Raw genomic sequence first — 20,276 nt, forward strand, 5'->3', positions numbered from 1 at the left:
AAACAAGATGATATGCTGCAAATACAAGAGGGACGTTAAAAGTGATAACAATGGAAGAATCTTACCAAAAACAGCGTTAGGCAGCGTTGTAGGAAGTGCATACCAGAATGTCCAAGCTTCACAGAAAAACACATGGAACCAGCCAGCAAGCAGCGAGGGGATGCGTGATTGAACGTGCGTACGGACACGGAACCGGATATATTATGGAACGTATGTATCAAACACTCGCGGGATAGACGAGAATGATAGGTTGATCCCTTGCAATTAATATACAATAAAAATGTTAATATATGCTTAAATGAAACTAGGGTGACATATGTCAGTAAATAAAAGCGCCAAGAAACGAAGAAACAGAAAAATTGTACAGCTTTGGCTTATAGGTAAAATTGGAAATGAAAAATTAAAAGTTACAATAGCCGGTTAAACAAGAAAATCATTGACATAATGATTATGTGAGGACGTGCAGGTAACCTATTCAGCTACGAATAGCACATACGCTGGTGCTATTTTAAAAAGTCTCGTACAGGAAAGGTATCAGCTGGGGGAAATAGCAGAAACACAGTATCGCCAATAATAATAGCGCCAAAGAATAAAATAAATTATAGCTTAAGCGGTTTTACATTTCAAAATGATTTATCGCGTGTTTGGTTGTCCAGACAGCAAAGTTAAGTGGATCATTGCTGCTGTTGATGTTGACCATCCCGCAAGCCCACGACAAAAAAGGCATTTTTATTTGTTCAAGCTGATTGGGGGTCGAAGGCCAATGAGCAGATACTTGTAAAAAGGTAAAAGATCGGTGTAATAGGTGTTTTATAGCCCACTTCTTTCGTGGATGACGAAATACTCGCTACTAAATATCTCTACATCAGTTGCTCATGAGCGTAGATATGGATTTAACTGAAGATCGTAAAAGTACTTACGTATGTTGTCTGGAACAACACCACACAGCCGACGAGGACGTTGAAGGCAAACAGTGTCATAGCTATTGGGCTCATAGTGTCATTGAGCAGCCTGGCGAACCTGTAACACGAGAAGGATTTCAGACATAGCCCTTCGTGTGAAAAACTATTGAACTCAAGAGAGCCTCTCAGTCTAGCCAAAATCGTAAACTGCACAAAATGCACAATTTTAATAAGTTTGAAAAGTTGTGTCAACTGTTATAGAATGGAAATACAAGTTTCAAACTAACTTGCATACACATTTTACATAAGAAACGACTTTGTTCCTAAAACGGGAACTGTCAGACTTGTTATGTCGAAGCCTGTCGTAGTTTTTTCCACTTGAAATAAACAAGCCAAAATTAAACTGCCGATACGCACTGAAAAGTTACCTGAAAAAAAGAGAAAATCTCGAAAACCGATATTTCTTACGCCTATTGCTAGCTGCTGTCGCGGCACTTCCCGTGTATGATCGGAAAAACGGGTTCGTCCTATCGTCGGAACTGTGCAAGGGGATCTCGATTCAAAGCTTTGTTAAAAATGGGAGCAAATATTCGGTTTTCTGTAGTACTTTGTTTAATTTTTGGTGAATGTTTTGAACCATCTCGTTCTAATCATACTATGAACTGAAATCATATTATGTAAGGATAATCTCGCTATGAATGTTCCGTCGTTTGCTATGGAGGTATAAAATAGGAGCCAGCTGACGCCATCAGAAGAAAATCTCATGCGCGAAATAATGGTTTAACTTTTGGATGAACACTTAGTGTAAACATATGGGTAGGAACGACAGAAACCCTCAGTGTTCTGCGTTACACCTATTTAGTTGCAGTTGCAATCACAATTCAAAAGCAAGAATACGGAGTGAATTATACTTTGGTTGATTACGCACCGGTTAAACTGTCACGGAGTTCGGGAGCGATAATTTCAGTGAGAATGGACAAGTATTATAGTTTTATCATGTGGACGAAGCATTGATCCTGACAGGAAAGGTTCCAAGTACTACAGCATCTGAACGCTAAGAAGAAAAAACAAAAATCAGTTAGAAAACCCATTTTAAGTAAGAAACTTGTAAGTCCTTTACTTAGGGAGCAGGCCGACGTCCCAGCTGGTTCACGTGACTTATTCGCCAAGCAACTATACACATTATTTATAATAGTAAGTGTAACCATTCCTTTGTGGAAAATAAATATTATTTATCTTAAAACTTTCTTGAAAAAGGATTCTAGTAAAAGAGTGCCTGGTGGATCTACCATTCGTTAAACCTGTGTGCCGAGAAAACATTCGGATTTCAGTAGACGACACCACAGAAGCTGCAGGCCAATGTGTACGTAGTGCAGCAGTCAGTGCTGTGAAATCCCGAAGGAAAACTTACCTGTTAAATATTCAAATTTTAGAAGGAATAAACGTTTAAACTATTATACAATTGCAGTTTTTAACGATTCCTTACCATTTGTGTCAGAATGCTCTGAAATGTGACAGCTTGCTGTTATTTCTTATACACGCTTATCTGTACATTGTAAAAGCAGAAAATGCAGTAAAAGTACTTAGTGTAAGTTAGATTAAGTAGTGTGTAAGCCTAGGGACCGATGACCACAGCAGTTTGCTCCCATAGGAACTTACCACAAATTTCCAAAAATTTCAAATAGATACTGTCTTTTGGTATTTCTACTTTCTCACAGACAAATGCATCATCTGCGAACAATCTTAAAGCGTTACCCAGGCTTTCAACTGAATCACTTATACATACTGTAAACAGTAACGATACTATCACAATTCCTTGGCGCTCTCTGGAAATTACTTTTACATCTCTCGATTTTCATTTTGTTAAGATTGACTTGTTGAATTCTATCTTCAAGAAAGTCCAGCATCCAATCGCAAATCTTAAACGATACTCAGTAAGCTCGTATGTTTTTTTCTTTTTTCTAAACGGCATTGTGGGATGGTGTCAAACGCCTTCCTGAGGTCAAGGAACATCGCATCAATCTGAGCGCCGTCGTCTACAGCGCTATCGATCTCATGGAGGAACAGAGCGGCCTTCGTTTGCGGTATCTATGTAGATTTTTGTACAGGAGAGTTCCGTTCCTCAAAAATGTCATAATTCTTCAGCATAAAAGCTCTTTCACAAATCTACAACAGATTGACGCCAACGATATATACCTATAATTATGTGCAACTGTCCTGCGAACCTCCTTCAAAACGGAAATGACTTGCGCTTTTTCAGTCACTAGGTACCTTTCGATGCGCCAGCGAAATTGCTGTAAGGGGAGCAAGTTCTTTCGGATAATCTTTAGAGAGTCTTGCAGATGTTATTATAATGAAATGAATACCTATAGATGAATACAGGCGTTGATACAAGCCAACGGGGACAGTTGAAAATGTGTGCCCCGACCGGGACTCGAACCCGGGATCACCTGCTTCCACGGTAGACGGTCTATCCATCTGTTTTTTGTTGATTTTTTTTGCATTTTTTGTTCGTTGTGTTTGGTCGTTGCGGATGTCACATGACATCCGTTCAAGTTCATTTGTTGATACTTCCACTCAGTTTTTTATTACAGAGGCCAACCAGCTCTCTGACCGAACATACTGAGCTACCGTGAGGGCTCCATCTGAGCCACCGAGGACACAGAGGCTATGTGTGACTGCAGGGACTTATCTCTGGCACGCCTCCCATGGAACCCACATTCCCAACTTATTGTCCCGCACTATATTCCTAGTGCCCCTGCCCATTATTCCCATTGCTCGAGGCTTGTTGCCGATTCCCGTAAGAGTTCGGGCACTGTTTGTGCATCCGCACAGAAGAAGATGGTCAACTGGCCGTTGAGCCTTATATATAATGGTATCTGCCCTTTAGGACATGTCCTTAGAATACCCATACTCATAGTTGCTATCACACCCTTATCATCGCTGACCTTCCTTTACATTAAATGGTTGGATAAATTCAGGTCTATTGGTAGCTAGGAGATCTAAGACGTTTCTTTTCGCAGTCGGTTCTCTAATTACCTTCACGAAGTCATTTTCGGACAAGAAATTCAGAATAATGTCACACGATTAACTGTCTCCGTCACCAGGTTTGATACCATGACTCCCCTAATCTATACCTGGCAATTTGAAGTCACCTTCTGTTGCAACGGCATGATCAGGAAAGTTATTAACAATATTCTTGAAGTTATCTCTGGTGCACTCTACCGACATAGCTCGTGATGAAATAGCTCTGTAAAAGAATCAGATTACCATTTTGGACCGATGTATGAGGCTTAATCCAAAGGTTTTGCTGCAGTGGTGACACTGGTTCCCATTAGATCACCAAAGTTCATCTCCGTCGGGCTTGGCTCTCACTTCGATGGGTGACCGAGTCTGCCGAGAGCTGTTGGCAAGTGGGGTGCACTCAGCCCTTATGAGACCAGATGAGACCAGTTGAGGGATTACTTGATTTGGAAGTAGAGCCTCTGGTCGTGAAAGCTGACAAGCTCCAGGAGAGCCTGCGCTGACCACATGCCCCTCCACATCCGCGTCCAGTGACGCCCATCGGATCCTCATCCGATAGGCATCTGCCGAGACGTAAATAATGGTTGAATTATTCGAACCTTACATGCAAATGGAACTTCTATATTTTTTATTTGTATTTATTTGCATGTAGGACGAGGGATTTACTATGGATCTTACATATACATTCACACCTGAATAATTGGTACAGTAATTTTATTCTTAGTTATAGCAACTGCATTTATAGAATACGTTTTATCTTGAGGTCAAATATCATTTTGAGGTGCGACAGTAATTACTAATTTATTATCAGCAATCCCAGATTTAGTTCAATGGGGGGGGGGGGGGGATACGGCTGGTCGGTATGGTGGGGCCTTCCGAGGCCTCTTCGGACAGTGTTTGACACTTAACTTCACCCAGATTAATTCACATTCGGAATTCGTGATGTCCCTAGATATTATCGAATTCGGTAATTATTTCGTTCCGAACTTAGGATTTCGTGGCTAATCACTTCCGGTTTCAACCAACTTTCTGTTCTCAACACTATTTGTGCATTGTATCTTTCAGTAAGCGTTACTAGTTCTGGGATCTTTCCTTGGATGCTTCTGCAGTTTACTAGTATCAAAATAATTTCTTCTACATCGGACTCGCGAGGACGAGCATTCGATGAGAACAATATGGCTGGCGTACCTTCGGTTTTGGCAGGCAAATCGCCTCTGATCTCAATGTGTGGTTTCTCTAACCTACAAAGTGGTATAGTGCACCACCCACTTCTTCAGTCAAGGAGCCGGGCTCAGTCGCTGGGAAGACTCGCATCACTGATAGCCACTCAGTCGCAGTTACCACTCCGTCAGTGGCTCTTATAGAGGCCAACGCCCGCCTTCCCTCTCCACCATATCTGGGAATCTCCTCCGCCCCACTACCAGCCTTTGGAAATGGGGAAAGACTTACAACAGCCCGTCCAACTCCAATGAGTAGAAACTAAAGAAGGAAAAAATTAAAATAACAGAAAAAGTGAATGAAGCTCGCCCTGGTGACTGACTGGAAACCTTCTGATTCTAAGTTGGTCACTGGTCGGATAGCCCGCACTTCCTGAAGAATGAAAAGTCTTGTGTGTGTGTGTGTTTGTGTGTGTGTGTGTGTGTGTGTGTGTGTGTGTGTGTGTGCGTGCGTGTGTGTGTGTGCCTTCAGACTTGTGATTGGTTTGATGCAGCCCGCCACGTATTCCTCACCTTCATCTCGGAGTAGCACTTAACAACCTGAGTCACGAATTATTTGCTGGATATACTCCAGTCTTTCTCTTCCTCTACAGCAGGGCTTCATAACATACGTGCTCGCGGAGCAAGCTGTGAGCAGCAAGGCGCGAACACGGGGCAGCGCGAGCACGCTAACCCCACTACCGGACCAGAGCGGAGAGTGGGGAGAGTCACGTGGGGCACAAAACAGCTGCCGCCAGTCAATGTAAATCCGCGGCCACCTGCAGGGGTATCACTCACCAATTATTACTGTGACAAATGAAACAAATAAAGGAGAATGTACACGTGCCACATAATTTTATTAGCTTAGTGTATGCCCCTACATTCGTATTAATTTGTGAACTGTTACACAATAAAAGGTCTCACTGAAGTGTGGGATTCTCTGTTATCTTGTACTTTTTGCCCTTTACAATTGCGTCTATGTTCGGAGTAATTGCTCTTGTGCATCGTAGGCGCAGCGTGCAGTTTAAATTCCGATCAGACAATGCGTTTCTCAGGCGCGTCTTGCTACATTTCATTGCAGAGAACAGTTATTCACAAACATACAAGGAACCGAACATTGATATTATTGTAGCCGCCAGTGTGTGCAAATGAGGAAATCTATCCTGAGGGAAGTGTCTGTAAAATTCCAAAATGTTTTTCTTGTTCTGAAATTTGTCTCTGTATTCTCTGTCACACTGCAGGTCAATAATTTCTAGTTGCAGCTCAGGACGAATCTCTTCAATATTCGCTGAATATGGAGAGGAGAACAGATCAGAATCACTCTCTAGTGCTGTCAGATCTTGAAAGCGTTGATCAAATTCTTCCTTAAGGGCAACTAAACTATGTGAATAACGTTCACAGTCTTTGTGAACATCTTGCATGGATGATAATTTAGGAAAATGAGCTAGATTTCCTGTTTCCAGCTGACACACCCAAAGTGTCAATTTCATTCTAAAAGCTCGTATTCGATCTATGAAATGAGTAATTAGCAGATCTTTACCTTGTAGTGAAATGTTCAAAGCATTCAGATGGCTAGTTAAATCTGCTAAGAACGCGAGATCACATTTCCATGAAGACTCTTTCAATTCAGGAACACACATGTTATTTATTTCCATGAAGATATTTATCTCATCTAATAGGCAAAAATTAGATTTAATAGTTCGCCACGACTAAGCCAGCGGACATCGCTGTAATAAGGCAGGCTACCATACTGGCTTTCTACATCCTCAAGAAAACTTTTAAATTGTCTGTGTTGTAGCCCATGCTCCCTTATATAATTGGTTGTACGAACAACAACACTCATTACATTTTTTAGAGTGATACTCTTTGCACATAACTTTTCCTGGTGGATCACACAGTGAACGCCCCTTATTTCATTCGGCACGGTCAGTTTTTGCATTTTCTCCTTCAACAGCGCAACGAAACTTAATTATTTCCCTGTCATCGCTGGTGCAACGTCTGTAGACACTGAAACTAAAGAATTCCACAACAATCCTATATTTTCAACACTTTCTTCAACACTACTTAAAATATCACCTCCGGTTGTAGTGTTCATCATGGCTACTACATCGAGGAGTTCCTTCCTCACCTGAAGATCTCTATTAACACCTCTAATAAATATGGAAAGCTGCGCTGTTCCAGTGATATCAACACTTTCGTCCAGAGCTAGAGAATACGCTATAAAATCTTTATAGATATTTACAAGCTGGCTCTGGACGTCGTATGCCATGTCCTGTATGCGACGCATAATGGTCATGTCAGATAATGGCACAATCCGAAACTGTTCAACTTGAGATGGACACAAATGTTCCGCTGCAACTACCAAACATCTTTTATTAAATCGCCATCAGTGAAGGGGCGCAGGGATTTTGCTAAAAACAAAGCAATTTTGTAGCTCACTCTGAGAGCTGCCTCAGTTGATTTTTCTTCGTCATCAAGATCTTCTTCGGATAGCTTCCTTTTAAGTTTAACAACTTCCTGTGCACGATCTGGTCCATCACATTTTCCACTTCCGTAGTCTTTCGCTTGGTACGACGAATAATGTCGCTGCAAATTAAATTTCCTGAAAGAATTCAGCGTTTTGTGAGATACTAAACATTTTGCAACACCATCTTTTTCTGTAAACAGATACAATTCCTCCCAATGGTGGTTGAACTGCGAAAGCATGGTTGGGGTTACACAACGGCGACTTGACATGATTCTTAACCAGCGAAGTGACTGTTAGAGCTGATCGTAGAACTTTTAACGTTACACAGTCGGCGCGAATTCAATAGGCACGCTGCGGTCCTATTCATACGTGCGCGCGCGCATTTCCCCTCCCTCCCCTCCCTCCCTAATCCGCGACCTTGCACCTGCTCGCGAGCACGTGCCTGAGCAGACGCGAATACTCGCGCTCAAAACCGGCCACTTGTTAAGCCCTGCTCTACAGCATTTACGCTCCACAACTCCCTCTAGTACCATGGAAGTTATTCCCTGCTGTCCTAACAGGTGTCCTGTCATCCTATCCCTTCTTCTTCTCAGTGTTTTCTACATACACTTTTCCTCTCCAATTCTGTGGGGAACCTCCTCATTCCTTACCCAGCTCCTCTGTAGCACCTCATCTCAAATGCTTCGAGTATGTTCTGTTCCCATTTTCCCACAGTTCATGTTTCACTACCATACAATAATGTGCTCCAAACGCACATTCTCAGAAATTTCTTTCTCAAATTGAGGGCTATGTATGACACAAGCAGACTTCTCGTAGCCAAGAATGCTCTTTTTGCCAATGATGGTTTGCTTTTGATGTCCTCTTTGCTCCGTCCGTCATGAGTTATTATACTGCCAAGATAGCAGAATTCCTTAACGCCATCTGCTTCGTGATCACCAATATTGATGTTGTTTCTCTCCGTTCTCATTGTTGCTACTTTTCATTGCTTTCGTCTTTCATCGATTTTCTCTCAGTCCATATTCTGAGCTCATTTGACTGTTCATCCTATTCAGCAGATCCAGTAATTCTTCTTCACTTTCACTGAAGAAAGCTATGTCATCGGGGAATCTTATCATTGATATCATTTCACCTTGAATTTTAATTCCACTCTTGAAACTTTCTGTTATTCCGATTATTGCTTCATCGATATGTAGATTAAACAATAGACTACATTTATTTATTACGCCCTTACTAATCAGAGCACGTCTTTCTTGATCTTCCACTCTTATTACACTACTGCCCACTAAAATTGCTACACCACGAAGAAGACGTAGTACAGACTCGAGATTTAATTGACAGGAAGAAGATGCTGTGATATGCAAATCATTAGCTTTTCAGAGCATTCACACAAAGTGCTGACACGAGGAAAATTTCCAACCGATTACTCATACACAAAAACATGAAATGATCGCATGGCATTGTTGGCCAGGGGAACCTATGCGCCGCCGTATTGGAAGTCCCTTTCTTGCTGACGCCTCTTCGGGGACTGGCGAGTCAATGATGATGAAATGATGATGAAAGACACACAACACAGAGTCATCTAGAGGCAGAGAAAATACCTGGCTCCGCCGGGAATCGAACCTGGGACCCCGCGCGCGGGAAGCGAGATCGCTACCGCAAGACCAAAAGCTGCAGACATTCATACATCGACAACAGTTGACCGGCGTTGCCTGGTGAAACGTTGTTGTGATGCCTCGTGTAAGGGGGAGAAATGCGTACCATCACGTTTCCGACTTTGATAAAGGTCGGATTGGAGCCTAGCGCGATTGCTGGTTATCGTATCTCGACATTGCTACTCGCGTTGGTCGAGATCCAATGACTGTTAGCAGAATATGGAATCGGTGGGTTCAGGAGGGTAATACGGAACGCCGTGCTGGATCCCAACGGCCTCGTATCACTAGCAGTCTAGGTGACAGGCATGTTATCCGCATGACTGTAACGGATCTTGCAGCCACTTCTCGATCCCTGAGTCAACAGATGGGGACGTTTGCAAGACAACAACCATCTACACCAACAGTTCGATGACGTTTGCAGCAGCATGGACTATCAGCTCGAAGACCATGGCTGCGGTTACCCTTGACGCTGCATCACAGACACGAACCCGGGTGCACGAATGGCAAAACGTCATTTTTTCGGATGAATCCATGTTCTGCTTACAGCATCATGATAGTCGCATCCGTGTTTGGCGACATTGCGGTGAACGCACATTGGAAGCGAGTATTCGTCTTCACCATACTGGCGTATCACCCGGCGTGATGGTGTGGGGTGCCATTGGATACACGTCTCGGTCACCTCTTGTTCACATTGACGGCACTTTGAACAGTGGACGCTACATTTCAGATGTGTTACGACCCGTGGCTCTACCCTTCATTCTATCCCTGCGAAAACCTACATTTCAGTAGGATAATGCACGACCGCATGTTGCAGGTCCTGTACGGGCCTTTATGGATACAGAAAATGTTCGACTGCTGCCCTGGCCAGCACATTCTCCAGATCTCTCACCAATTGAAAACGACTGGTCAATGGTGGCCGAGCAACTGGCTCGTCACAATACGCCAGTCACTACTCAGGATGAACTGTGGTATCGTGTTGAAGCTGCGTGGGCAGCTGTACCGGTACACGCCATCCAAGCTCTGTTTGACTCAATGCCCAGGCGTATCATGGCCGTTATTACGGCCAGATGTGGTTGTTCTGGGTACTGATTTCTCAGGATCTATGCACCCAAACTGCGTGAAAATGTAATCACATGTCAGTTCTAGTATAATATATTTGTCCAATGAATTACCCGTTTAACATCTGCATTTCTTCTTGTTGTAGGATTTTTAATGGCCAGTAGTGTATTCCCTTTTCGCTCTTGTACATGTTGTGTATTACCAGTCTCTCCCTATAGCTTTCCCCTATTTTCCTCAGAATTTCAAACATAGTGCACCTTTTGACATTGTCAAATGCTTTTTCCAAGTCGACAAATCCTACGCCTCTCTGGTGCTTTTACCTTTCCTATATCCGAAGTAATCGTCATCTAACACATCTCAGTTTCCATTTCCATTCTTCTGTATATTATTCTTGTCAACAGCTTAGATGCATGAGCTGTTAAGCTGATTCTAGAATAGTTCTCGTACCTGTCACGGCTTTCAGTCTTCGGAATTGTGTGGACAATATTCTTCCGAAAGTCAATGATATATCGTCACACACAATCCACTCACGCACGTGAATAGTCGTTTTGTTGTCACCACCACCAATGACTTTAGAAATTATCATGGAGTATATGTATCCCTTCTGCCTTATTTGATCTTAAGTCTTCCAAAGCTTTAATAGTAAATTCTGATTACAGTAATGGATGCCCTTTCTCTTCTATATCGTCTCCTGTTTTTTCTTCTATCAGATCAGAGAATTCTTCGCAATCATAGAGACCTTCAGCGTACTCTTTTCACCTACTTCGTTGCGTTTTGATTCGTTCTGACTAGTCTCTTAAACTTCAGCCTACTCGTCATCACTATTAAATTTTGATTTGAATCTATATTTGCTCCTGGCTAAGTCTTTGAATCCAGTATCTGATTTCGGAATCTCTGACTAATCATGGTGTAATGTGACTGAAATATTCACGTACCTCCCGTCCCTTTCCAAGCATACCTCCTTCTCTTGTGATTCTTGAGCAGAACATGCACTGCCACACGCTGAAATTCATTGCAGTCTTCCTCCTCTCTCTCATTCCTAGTTCCAATCTCATATTATTCCCCAACCCGTTCTTCTACTCCTTCGCCTAGTACCGCGTTCCAATCCCCCGGATGACTATTAGATTTTCATCTGCCTTTACGTATTGAACTATACGTTCAACGTCTTCATTTACTTTCGCTGTCACTGCTTCTTCATCTTGTGACGGCGGCATATATACCTGAACTATCGTTGACGGTGTTAGTTTCCTTTCTATTCTGATGAGATCAACCATATCACCGAACTGTTGACAGTATCTCGTTCTCTGCGCTACCTTCCTATTCAGCCTATTGTGCCTTAGCATTTCCCTTCTGGCTTTCTTACCACGTTCCAACTTCTGACATTCCGCTCCCCACCCGTAGAACGTTATCCTTTCGTTGATGATTAAGTCCTTTCCTTGTGGTCACCTGCATTTTGACAGTCTCCTCCCGGAGACCCGAACGGGTGACTAGTAGGGAACTTTTGCCAATGGAAAGATCATCGTGACACTTTTTCAGTGACGGACCACATGTCCTGTGGATACACACTACGCTTCTATAATGCAGTGGTTACAGTTGCCTTCTGGATCATTGCTGCTTCTTCCTCCTTTAGGGTTAGTTTCCCAGCCCACGGGCAAGAGGCTGTCCTGAACCTCTGGCTCCTCCTCTGCCATCTTTGACATGGCCGTTGGCAAAATCATGGTGACTTTCTATGCTTGGAAAAAACAAAAAACTCTACAGTAGCAACACGCACTGCAAAGTGGACTACAGTACCGAACCCTTATGGATTTCGTCTTTCCACGAAAATGGATTGTTGGACATCAGATATCAGCAGACAACATTTGCCGTACAGACATTTAGACTCCAAGATTACCTAATGTTGTTTGACCAGCCATTGATGACTACTTTTGAGAATTTATTACTGTTATGTTTCACTGAACAGTGTATGTTGTCTACCCTGCAATGGGAAAAGTATGGTACTTTGTATCTCAGTGAGATACAATGTTAAACCAATGGCGACCACAACACTTCATCCTCGTACATATCTTTGCTGATGTAAAACACGTTATTCTACTGAACAACTGCCCATAGCTCTAATGGTATGTATTTCAGAGCCTTGTTTACTATGAATTTTTTCTGGTTTCGGTCCAGTTGCTTATCTTATACTCTTAAACACAACAGTGCCCGAACACGTTTCGTCTGTCAGAGGTGCCAGGCGATTTTTGCTTTATATCTTCCGACTCGGTCGTTCCTGAAGCCGGCCTAGGTGGCTTAGTGGTTCTAGGCGCTACAGTCTGGAACCGCGCGACCGCTACGGTCGCAGGTTCGAATCCTGTCTCGGGCATGGCTGTGTGTGATGTCCTTAGGTTAGTTAGGTTTAAGTAGTTCTAAGTTCTAGGGGACTGATGACCTCAGAAGTTGAGTCCCATTGTGCTCAGAGCCATTTGAACCGTTCCTGGACCTGTGTCCTTTATCTCAAACTGAACTCAAATAATTGTTCAGTATCTTAAACTCCGAACCTTCTACCACGAATACATAAAAAACGAGTAAATCAGTACGATACTTGCGGTACTGCTCAGAACATTTCGTGAGTGAGGATGCTTTATGTGAGTAGTGCCTACTGTTGCACAGTTTCTCCACATCGTTTTCACAGACTATTAATGGTGCATGTTACTGTTTCTGTCCAATTTTGTTTTATATCATCGTGGGACTTGCGTAGTATGTACGTGTGTATTTCTGTACTATACGAGGGATATCAAATAAGTAATGCAACACATTTTTGTGAATCCAGGTTGGTTTCATTCGGGATCCCAGTAAACGTTTTTGGCTACAAAGCCCTATTGTCAGACATAATTCCTTTCAACACGACGGCCTTGAACCACCTTACTGGGAAGGCCTGTATGTTCCCAACTGGCTGGCGCCTGAGCCTACGTCTTGCTGCATGGTAAACTTCCCATCACTCACGTACTGCTTCCCGTGGAGTACATCATTAATTGGGCCAAGCAGATGGAAGGCGAAAAATGTGAGATCCGGGTGGACGAGGAAGAACAGTCCACTGAAGTCCTGTAAATTCCTCTCGATTGCACAGACTTGCGTGAGGTCTAGCGTTGTCAGGAGAAGGAGAAGTGCTTTTGCACTTTTGTAGCCACGAACATGGTGAAGTCGTTTCTTCAGTTTCCTGAGGGTAGCACAACTGTGTGCGTCCGGTCGGCACGCGGGACATCAGACGGGTTTGTGCGACTTTGTTGCGATGATGAAAGACGCCTTGCCAACGACTCACCGTGCTTTTGTTCATTGACAGGTCTCCATGAACATTCTGGAAACGCCTACGAATATCTGTGATGCTCTGGTTTTCCGGCAAAAGAAACTCAATGAGAGTTGTCTGCCAGCAACGGACCTCCGTTAAGACGCCATTTTGAAGACTACGAATTACGTCACCACCTGTCGGAACTTCATGAAGCTGTTGTTGTTGTTGTGTTCAGTCCTGAGACTGGTTTGATGCAGCTCTCCATGCTGCTCTATCCTGTGCAAGCTTATTCATCTCCCAGTACCTACGGCAACCTACATCCTTCTGAATCTGTTTAGTGTATTCATCTCTTGGTCTCCCTCTACGATTTTTACCCTCCACACTGCCCTCCAATACTAAACTGGTGATCCCTTGATGCCTCAGAACAGGTCCTACCAACCGATCCCTTCTTCTAGTCAAGTTGTGCCACAAACTTCTCTTCTTCCCAATCTATTCAATACCTCCTCATTGGTTATGTGATCTACCCATCTAATCTTCGGCATTCTTCTGCAGAACCACATTTCGAAAGATTCTATTCTCTTCTTGTCCAAACTATTTATCGTCCATGTTTCACTTCCATACATGGCTATACTCCATATAAATAGTTTCAGAAACGACTTCCTGACACTTACATTTATATTCGATGTTAACAAATTTCTCTTCTCCAGAAACGCTTTCCTTGCCATTGCCAGTCTACATTTTATATCCGGTCTACTTCGACCATCGTCAGTTATTTTGCTCCCCACTTACTACTTTAAGTGTCTCATTTCCTAATCTGATTCCCTCAGCATCACCCGACTTAATTCGACTACATTCCATTATCCTCGTTTTGCTTTTGTTGATGTTCATCTTATACCCTTCTTTCATGACACTGTCCATTCCGTTCAACTGCTCTTCCAAGTCCTTTGCTATCTCTGACAGAATTACAATGTCATTGGCGAACCTCAAAGTTGTTACTTCTCCATGGATTTTAATACCTACTCCGAATTTTTCTTTTGTTTCCTTCACTGCTTGCTCAATATACAGATTGAATAAAATCGGGGAGAGGCTACAGCCCTGTCTCACTCCCTTCCCAACCACTGCTTACCTTTCATGCCCCTCGACTCTTATAACTGCCATCTGGTTTCTGTACAAATTGTAAATAGCCTTTCGCTCCCTGTATTTTACCCCTGCCACCTTCAGAATTTGACAGAATTTGAAACTATAGGATCTGAATTTGAAACTATAGGATCTGAATTGGGACTCTTCCACGATGTCCCAAAACCAATTCCGCATTTTTAACTGAAACTGGCCGAAAAGAAAGTGTTGTATTACTTACTGAACGCCCGTCTACCTCTTATACGACAGACAGTACGGAGGTACAATACGGCTATACCAGACACGCACCCTGTGAGTCTCAAAAGTTTCGTTGTTATGACCCATGCAGATATTTATTTTTTACAGTTCTAATGATTTGAAATCGTTCGAATGATGACTCTAGAATCTAACGGAATTCTTGACGTGATCAGCAGCATATCGATCATAAATAAAAAATAAGTGGTGAATGACATCTTGTTGAATCGGGAGTACTGCCGGTGGTCTGCGTTTATCTGACACAATATTTAGAAGTTGTACCTCGGCGTCTTCATCAGGTGCTTCCTGTGACTGAACGACAGGCTGATCGTGTCCCGTATTTATGTCTGGACGGTGTCTGGCGTTCCCTACGCCGTCCGCTCCTGCTGCGACTGTGTCGGTTGGTCGCCAGATGTTCCGTCTTCCGTCTGCGCCGGCTTCCGCTGTTTTCCCCGGTGGCGGCCGTTTCATGGCGTTCCCTACAAGGTGCGAGCCCGCCAAGCGCGTCCCTAGCACTGTCGACAGGCTGCGTTTGCTGTTGATGACCGTTCCGACATTAACGTTGAGTTGAAAGGAACAGAAAACCAATATTATTTGTCGATCCCTCCGCTATTCTAAAGATCATCTTGTTACAATGTAATACGGTCATGCCACCTAAAATTCCAATATTATTTGTCGATCTCTCCGCTATTCTAAAGATCATCTTGTTACAATATAATACGGTCATGCCACCTAAAATTTTTTGCCATTTCTGTAGATTGTAAATGTTACGTGGTTTCTATATCCATTAATATATTATTTGTAAATTGGAAATGGAATATATTTTCGTAATATATGCAAATTATTTCTGTAATGTGATGTAACTGTACTGGGTTAATGCTGGTAGGGAATTTAGGAAGCTAGCTCCGTCTCTCGACGCTAGTATGTTGACGTCAGAGCGAGCGCGAGAGCAACTGGTCGAATGAGTTGCACGTCCAGTGGAAAATCAGGCCTATGTAAGGGAAGTTGTTAAATGTGTGGCGGAGCGGCATGAAAAGCGGGAGCAGACGCTCAAGGCTCCAGAAACATCAAGATACTCCTCCGTGAGTGGTCATCGCTAATTACGGTGTGCCCATTATATGTGGAGCCACAGGATCATAGTCGAAGACAGCGCCTTGTCTACAACGAACTGTGAGGTCGTTTGATTTCTGTTCAGTTTCTGAAACATTATGACGCGTTACCTACTGACTTTAAGTGAACTTAAGCAGTAAGTGTTGTATGTAAACTTTTCCATTCACATTCTATTAATTCTGCTACGTCCTTGTGTGAGGATCCAAATCCTTTCCTGCTATGAAATATTCGAGTGTCGTTACTTAAAACTAAAAGATTATTACAAAGAAAGAAAAATAGTGCCAGTTTGTCTCCTCATTGATTTGAACGCATAGCCGGCCGGAATGGCCGTGCGGTTCTAGGCGCCACAGTCTGGTACCGAGCGACCGCTACGGTCGCAGGTTCTAATCCTGCCTCGGGCATAGATGTGTGTGATGTCCTTCGGTTAGTTAGCTTTAATTAGTTCTAAGTTCTAGGCGACTGATGACCTCAGAAGTTAAGTCGTATAGTGCTCTTGGCAATTTGAACCATTTTGAACCATTTGAACGCATAATTGAAAGTAAGTATTAATGATTCCTGAGTAACTTAACTGTTCTGTTCTATCATAACAATAAGAGGCAAAGTTCGTTCTAGAAATCTAAACTAAAGCAAAAGCAAAGTTAACCTAGATCCTATTTTTCTTGCAAATCAACATTATAACTAAAGCTACAAATAATGCACATTTTCGTTTTACATTTATTGTCGAAGTGCTATTGTGTGTTAGCTTTGCTGACATTCTGACATTGTAAATGTGTTAAAGATCAGTGGAAGTTTACCCAGTTGAGTGCTTTTCAAATTAATTATAACATTTCAACGTCTTCAGCTTGAAATTCTAGAAACTTTGTGCATGTAGGTAAACGTTACTGTGAGGTTACTTACTGTGACAGCAAAAGTTGCCTCCAGTTCATCATTCTTCCCTTACAAGAGTTTATTACTATTCTAATTTATTACTTTTTGTTTTTATTAACGATTCAAAGTAACTGCTAACATTTCCCACTATTACATTGTATGGTGTTATGTTCTTGGAAACATGAATGCGAACCTTCGTTTGCCATACGTGCAGTTAAGCTGATACACGATCGCTACTGTTCCCTGCACTGTGTGATAGGTGAGCAAATGGCTCTGAGCACTATGGGACTTAACATCTGAGGTCATCAGTCCCCTAGAACTTAGAACTACTTAAACCTAACTAACCTAAGGAGATCACACACATCCATGCCCGAGGCAGGATTCGAACCTGTGACCGTAGCTGTCGCGCGGTTCCAGACTGAAGCGCCTAGAACCGCTCGGCCACTCCGAATTGGTGAGCAGGTAGTGCTCAATTGGGCTGGCGACTGCATTAATTATCTCTAAATGATTTCACTAGAGTTTGCTGTGGATTATTTGAGTTATGAGGTACCCATTTTCGTTTCTTGCTTAGCGTGTGCTTCCGCACTGTTTTACGTACATTGATCGAAATTCAAATAAGCAGAGCGCAGAGAAAGTAGTAAGTAGTTTGTTCTATAGTTTTCAGTTCGCTTTTTCGAATTAGTAATGCGGGTGGCTATAAATTGCTTTCACAATCTTATGTAGATTTTAAGAGTGCCTCCTGAACTTTTTCCTCCTATTTTGCAGCGTGGTTTACTATGGTGTTGGTTCTAAACAGAGTGTCGATTCTAGTTTGGCTGTTTCCCACTTCAGTTTCTTTCTAGCACACTCTGCGGTAGAACACAATTCTGAAGGCTACAAAATCGCCCACATCTCGCTTATGATGAATACAATTGAATGTAACGTACCTGAGGATTTCCTGATGACTTTTGACGCAAAAGCACAGGTTGCTGTACATTTTCTCGTGAGCCACAGAAGAGGCGCTCGCTATTCGGAGACCTTCACCTGCTCCACTCTCGTCTGCCCTCAGCTTGCCGACCCTGAGTGCGAGGACCTCCAGCTGCGCCGCTACCAGGATCATAATCGTCACGAAGAGGCAGTCCATGCCCATGCTTATCTGGGCCATCCACAAGGCTACCACGCACTGGACGGCGTACGACAGTTGGTAGTAGCTGGTGTTATTGTCCCACGGGTGCTGTACGAAAGGCAGACGCCGCTCGCTGGGGTCGGCGATGAGCGGCATAGGGAACCACACGATGCCTTGCGAAGCCATGAAGAGCAGCATACCCATCGTGAGGCGAGCCGCTCTCCTGCGAGATCTCTGGACAATATTCTCCAGCGCAGGATTGCTGAAACAGCTCTCGCTTTGAAGCGACATCAACGAGTCGACGCGCCGGACCATCGAATTGTACCGCCGTCGGTTCAGCATGTAGAAGGCCATCTTCACGTTGCCGCTGCCCATGGTGAACATGTTGGCCACCACCAGTGTTGTGGCTTCGAGATCTCGCCAACAGTAGGAGACACACAACGAACCTTCCGCGAAGTTCCAGACGCCCATAGCAAAAACGAAGAAGGCGTACAGTTGGTAAAGGCGGGAAGTACCCAAAGGCCACACGCCTACGAGACACAGGTGACGTATATTGAGCTTGAGTACCGACCGCCCGCTGGACGACCAGGTGAAAGGTGTTTCCATATCCGCTGTTCGTCCACTGTGCATTTAATTAATTATACGAATCTACTGCACAGCACTCGACCGTTGCCATTTGCACATGGTTGGGTTCGGTGCCTGCCTAGGAGTAAATCAGCACTGACTGAACCACGCCTTTAACGACGAGGGACAGAGGAGGGAGGAACGCAGCTGAAAACTTCAGAACTCTCACTCTCCTAACCCAGCCTAGTTGAAAGAGTCCTGTGTACGTGTGAGTGTATATATATATATACATGACGGGTGAGTGACTCAAATTACTGAGTCAGAGATGAGATCTAAATTATCCAGCAGCACACCACCATTCCCTTACTGACTTATTTAAATTCTTCGACTTTTACCCTGTCCTTAGTTACATAATATAAACAAACGTAGTACGACAGTGGAAATAAGTAATATGAGCTTCTCAGCATCTGTTGATGCATTTATAAAGCGATAAATTGACGTATTTGAAAAATACATCTCCCGTTTCGGTTAACTACACTTACCTCCGTGTGTTTTTTGCTACGAGAAAGAAGAGAGAAACCTACGGAATTACATGCATCGCTCCATAAAAACGAAAGTTACATAAATAAAACACAATATTTAAAAACTCTTTTCAAAAGAAAACGCAGAGTACTATCTGAAGGATCTGCAGCTACTTCAAAAGAGACGACCTGAAGACCATTAACATCACGACTACTTTCATGACAAAATGGATTTGTGTAAAGTAAATTTGAATGCAAAACAGAGACAAATTTGGATTTACAATTATCGTGATTCGCAATCATAATCATCTCAAGCATAGTTGTTTAACAAGTCGTTGGTTACTCCATGGTTTGGAGTCTTATAAATGCAGCATGAAGTGCGAATGGCGTTGCTGTTTAATGAGAGTTTGCAGTAGGCTAATAGGCTTATGAATGAGATCTGTCTAAGATCTGATAGTTTTACTTTATCAGTTTCACATTCCACATCTCGATGCTACAGTTTTCAGCAGAAATGAACATGCTGACAGGTTTGAAGCCAAGGAGAAAATTTCGTTACAGAAATAATATGTATTTTATTTAGACGTAGCAATTATTTTTCACATAGGTCCCTTCCTTGGTGAATGCATTTGTCCAACGATTTTCCTTCGAGAAAATTCCCTAACTCATGAGTTATTACGGAAGATCTAAGAGACAGTCGTCTACGGCTGTCGTAAAATCGCAACTGGATTCAAAAGATATATCAATTACAACATTTTTAGATGCAGGAATAAATAAATAATTAATATCTTACAAAAGCCCAGCTTTTCCTTTGGCAGTACACGTTCGTGAGCACATGCATTACATTGGAGGAAGATGATTGTTTTTTCTTTCAGGTATATAATTTTTTTAAAAGCTGGCCCAGATAAATAGCATAGTTTTTGCCGGTTGTTGGTTCATCCTTTGCAAGGAAATCATAAAAAAATCCACTTTCTTATATATTTCTTACTTGCTACTTCACTGCCTATTACCGACTGCTCTGGTTCCTGTTTTATTCCTATCTTGACGTTGTGGAACCACGCCTCATACACAACAAACTGGCGAATAGAGCCATTTGGATTGCTTTTAAAAAGGTCCAAATAAATGCTGAGAAGTTAGTTTTCGCATTTACTCTTTGTTTGCGTTCAACAAAAAGTT

General features: G+C 42.8%; 1 protein-coding gene across 1 annotated transcript in view; it reads right to left on the reverse strand.

The window, feature by feature from the left end:
• The window catches only part of LOC126100651 (odorant receptor Or2-like), a 44,647-nt gene extending 25,842 nt beyond the window's left edge, over window positions 1-18,805 (reverse strand). Inside the window, exons 1-2 of the mRNA XM_049911277.1 lie at window positions 17,840-18,805; window positions 921-1,020 (exon numbers count right to left, since the gene is read on the reverse strand). Coding sequence (XP_049767234.1) covers window positions 921-1,020; window positions 17,840-18,648 — 909 coding nt within the window. The 5' untranslated portion in view covers window positions 18,649-18,805. The remainder of the gene's footprint in view (window positions 1-920; window positions 1,021-17,839) is intronic.
• Window positions 18,806-20,276: the final 1,471 nt, after the last annotated feature.

This window comes from Schistocerca cancellata, chromosome 9 (genome assembly GCF_023864275.1).
Source record: "Schistocerca cancellata isolate TAMUIC-IGC-003103 chromosome 9, iqSchCanc2.1, whole genome shotgun sequence".
Lineage (NCBI taxonomy): Eukaryota > Metazoa > Arthropoda > Insecta > Orthoptera > Acrididae > Schistocerca > Schistocerca cancellata.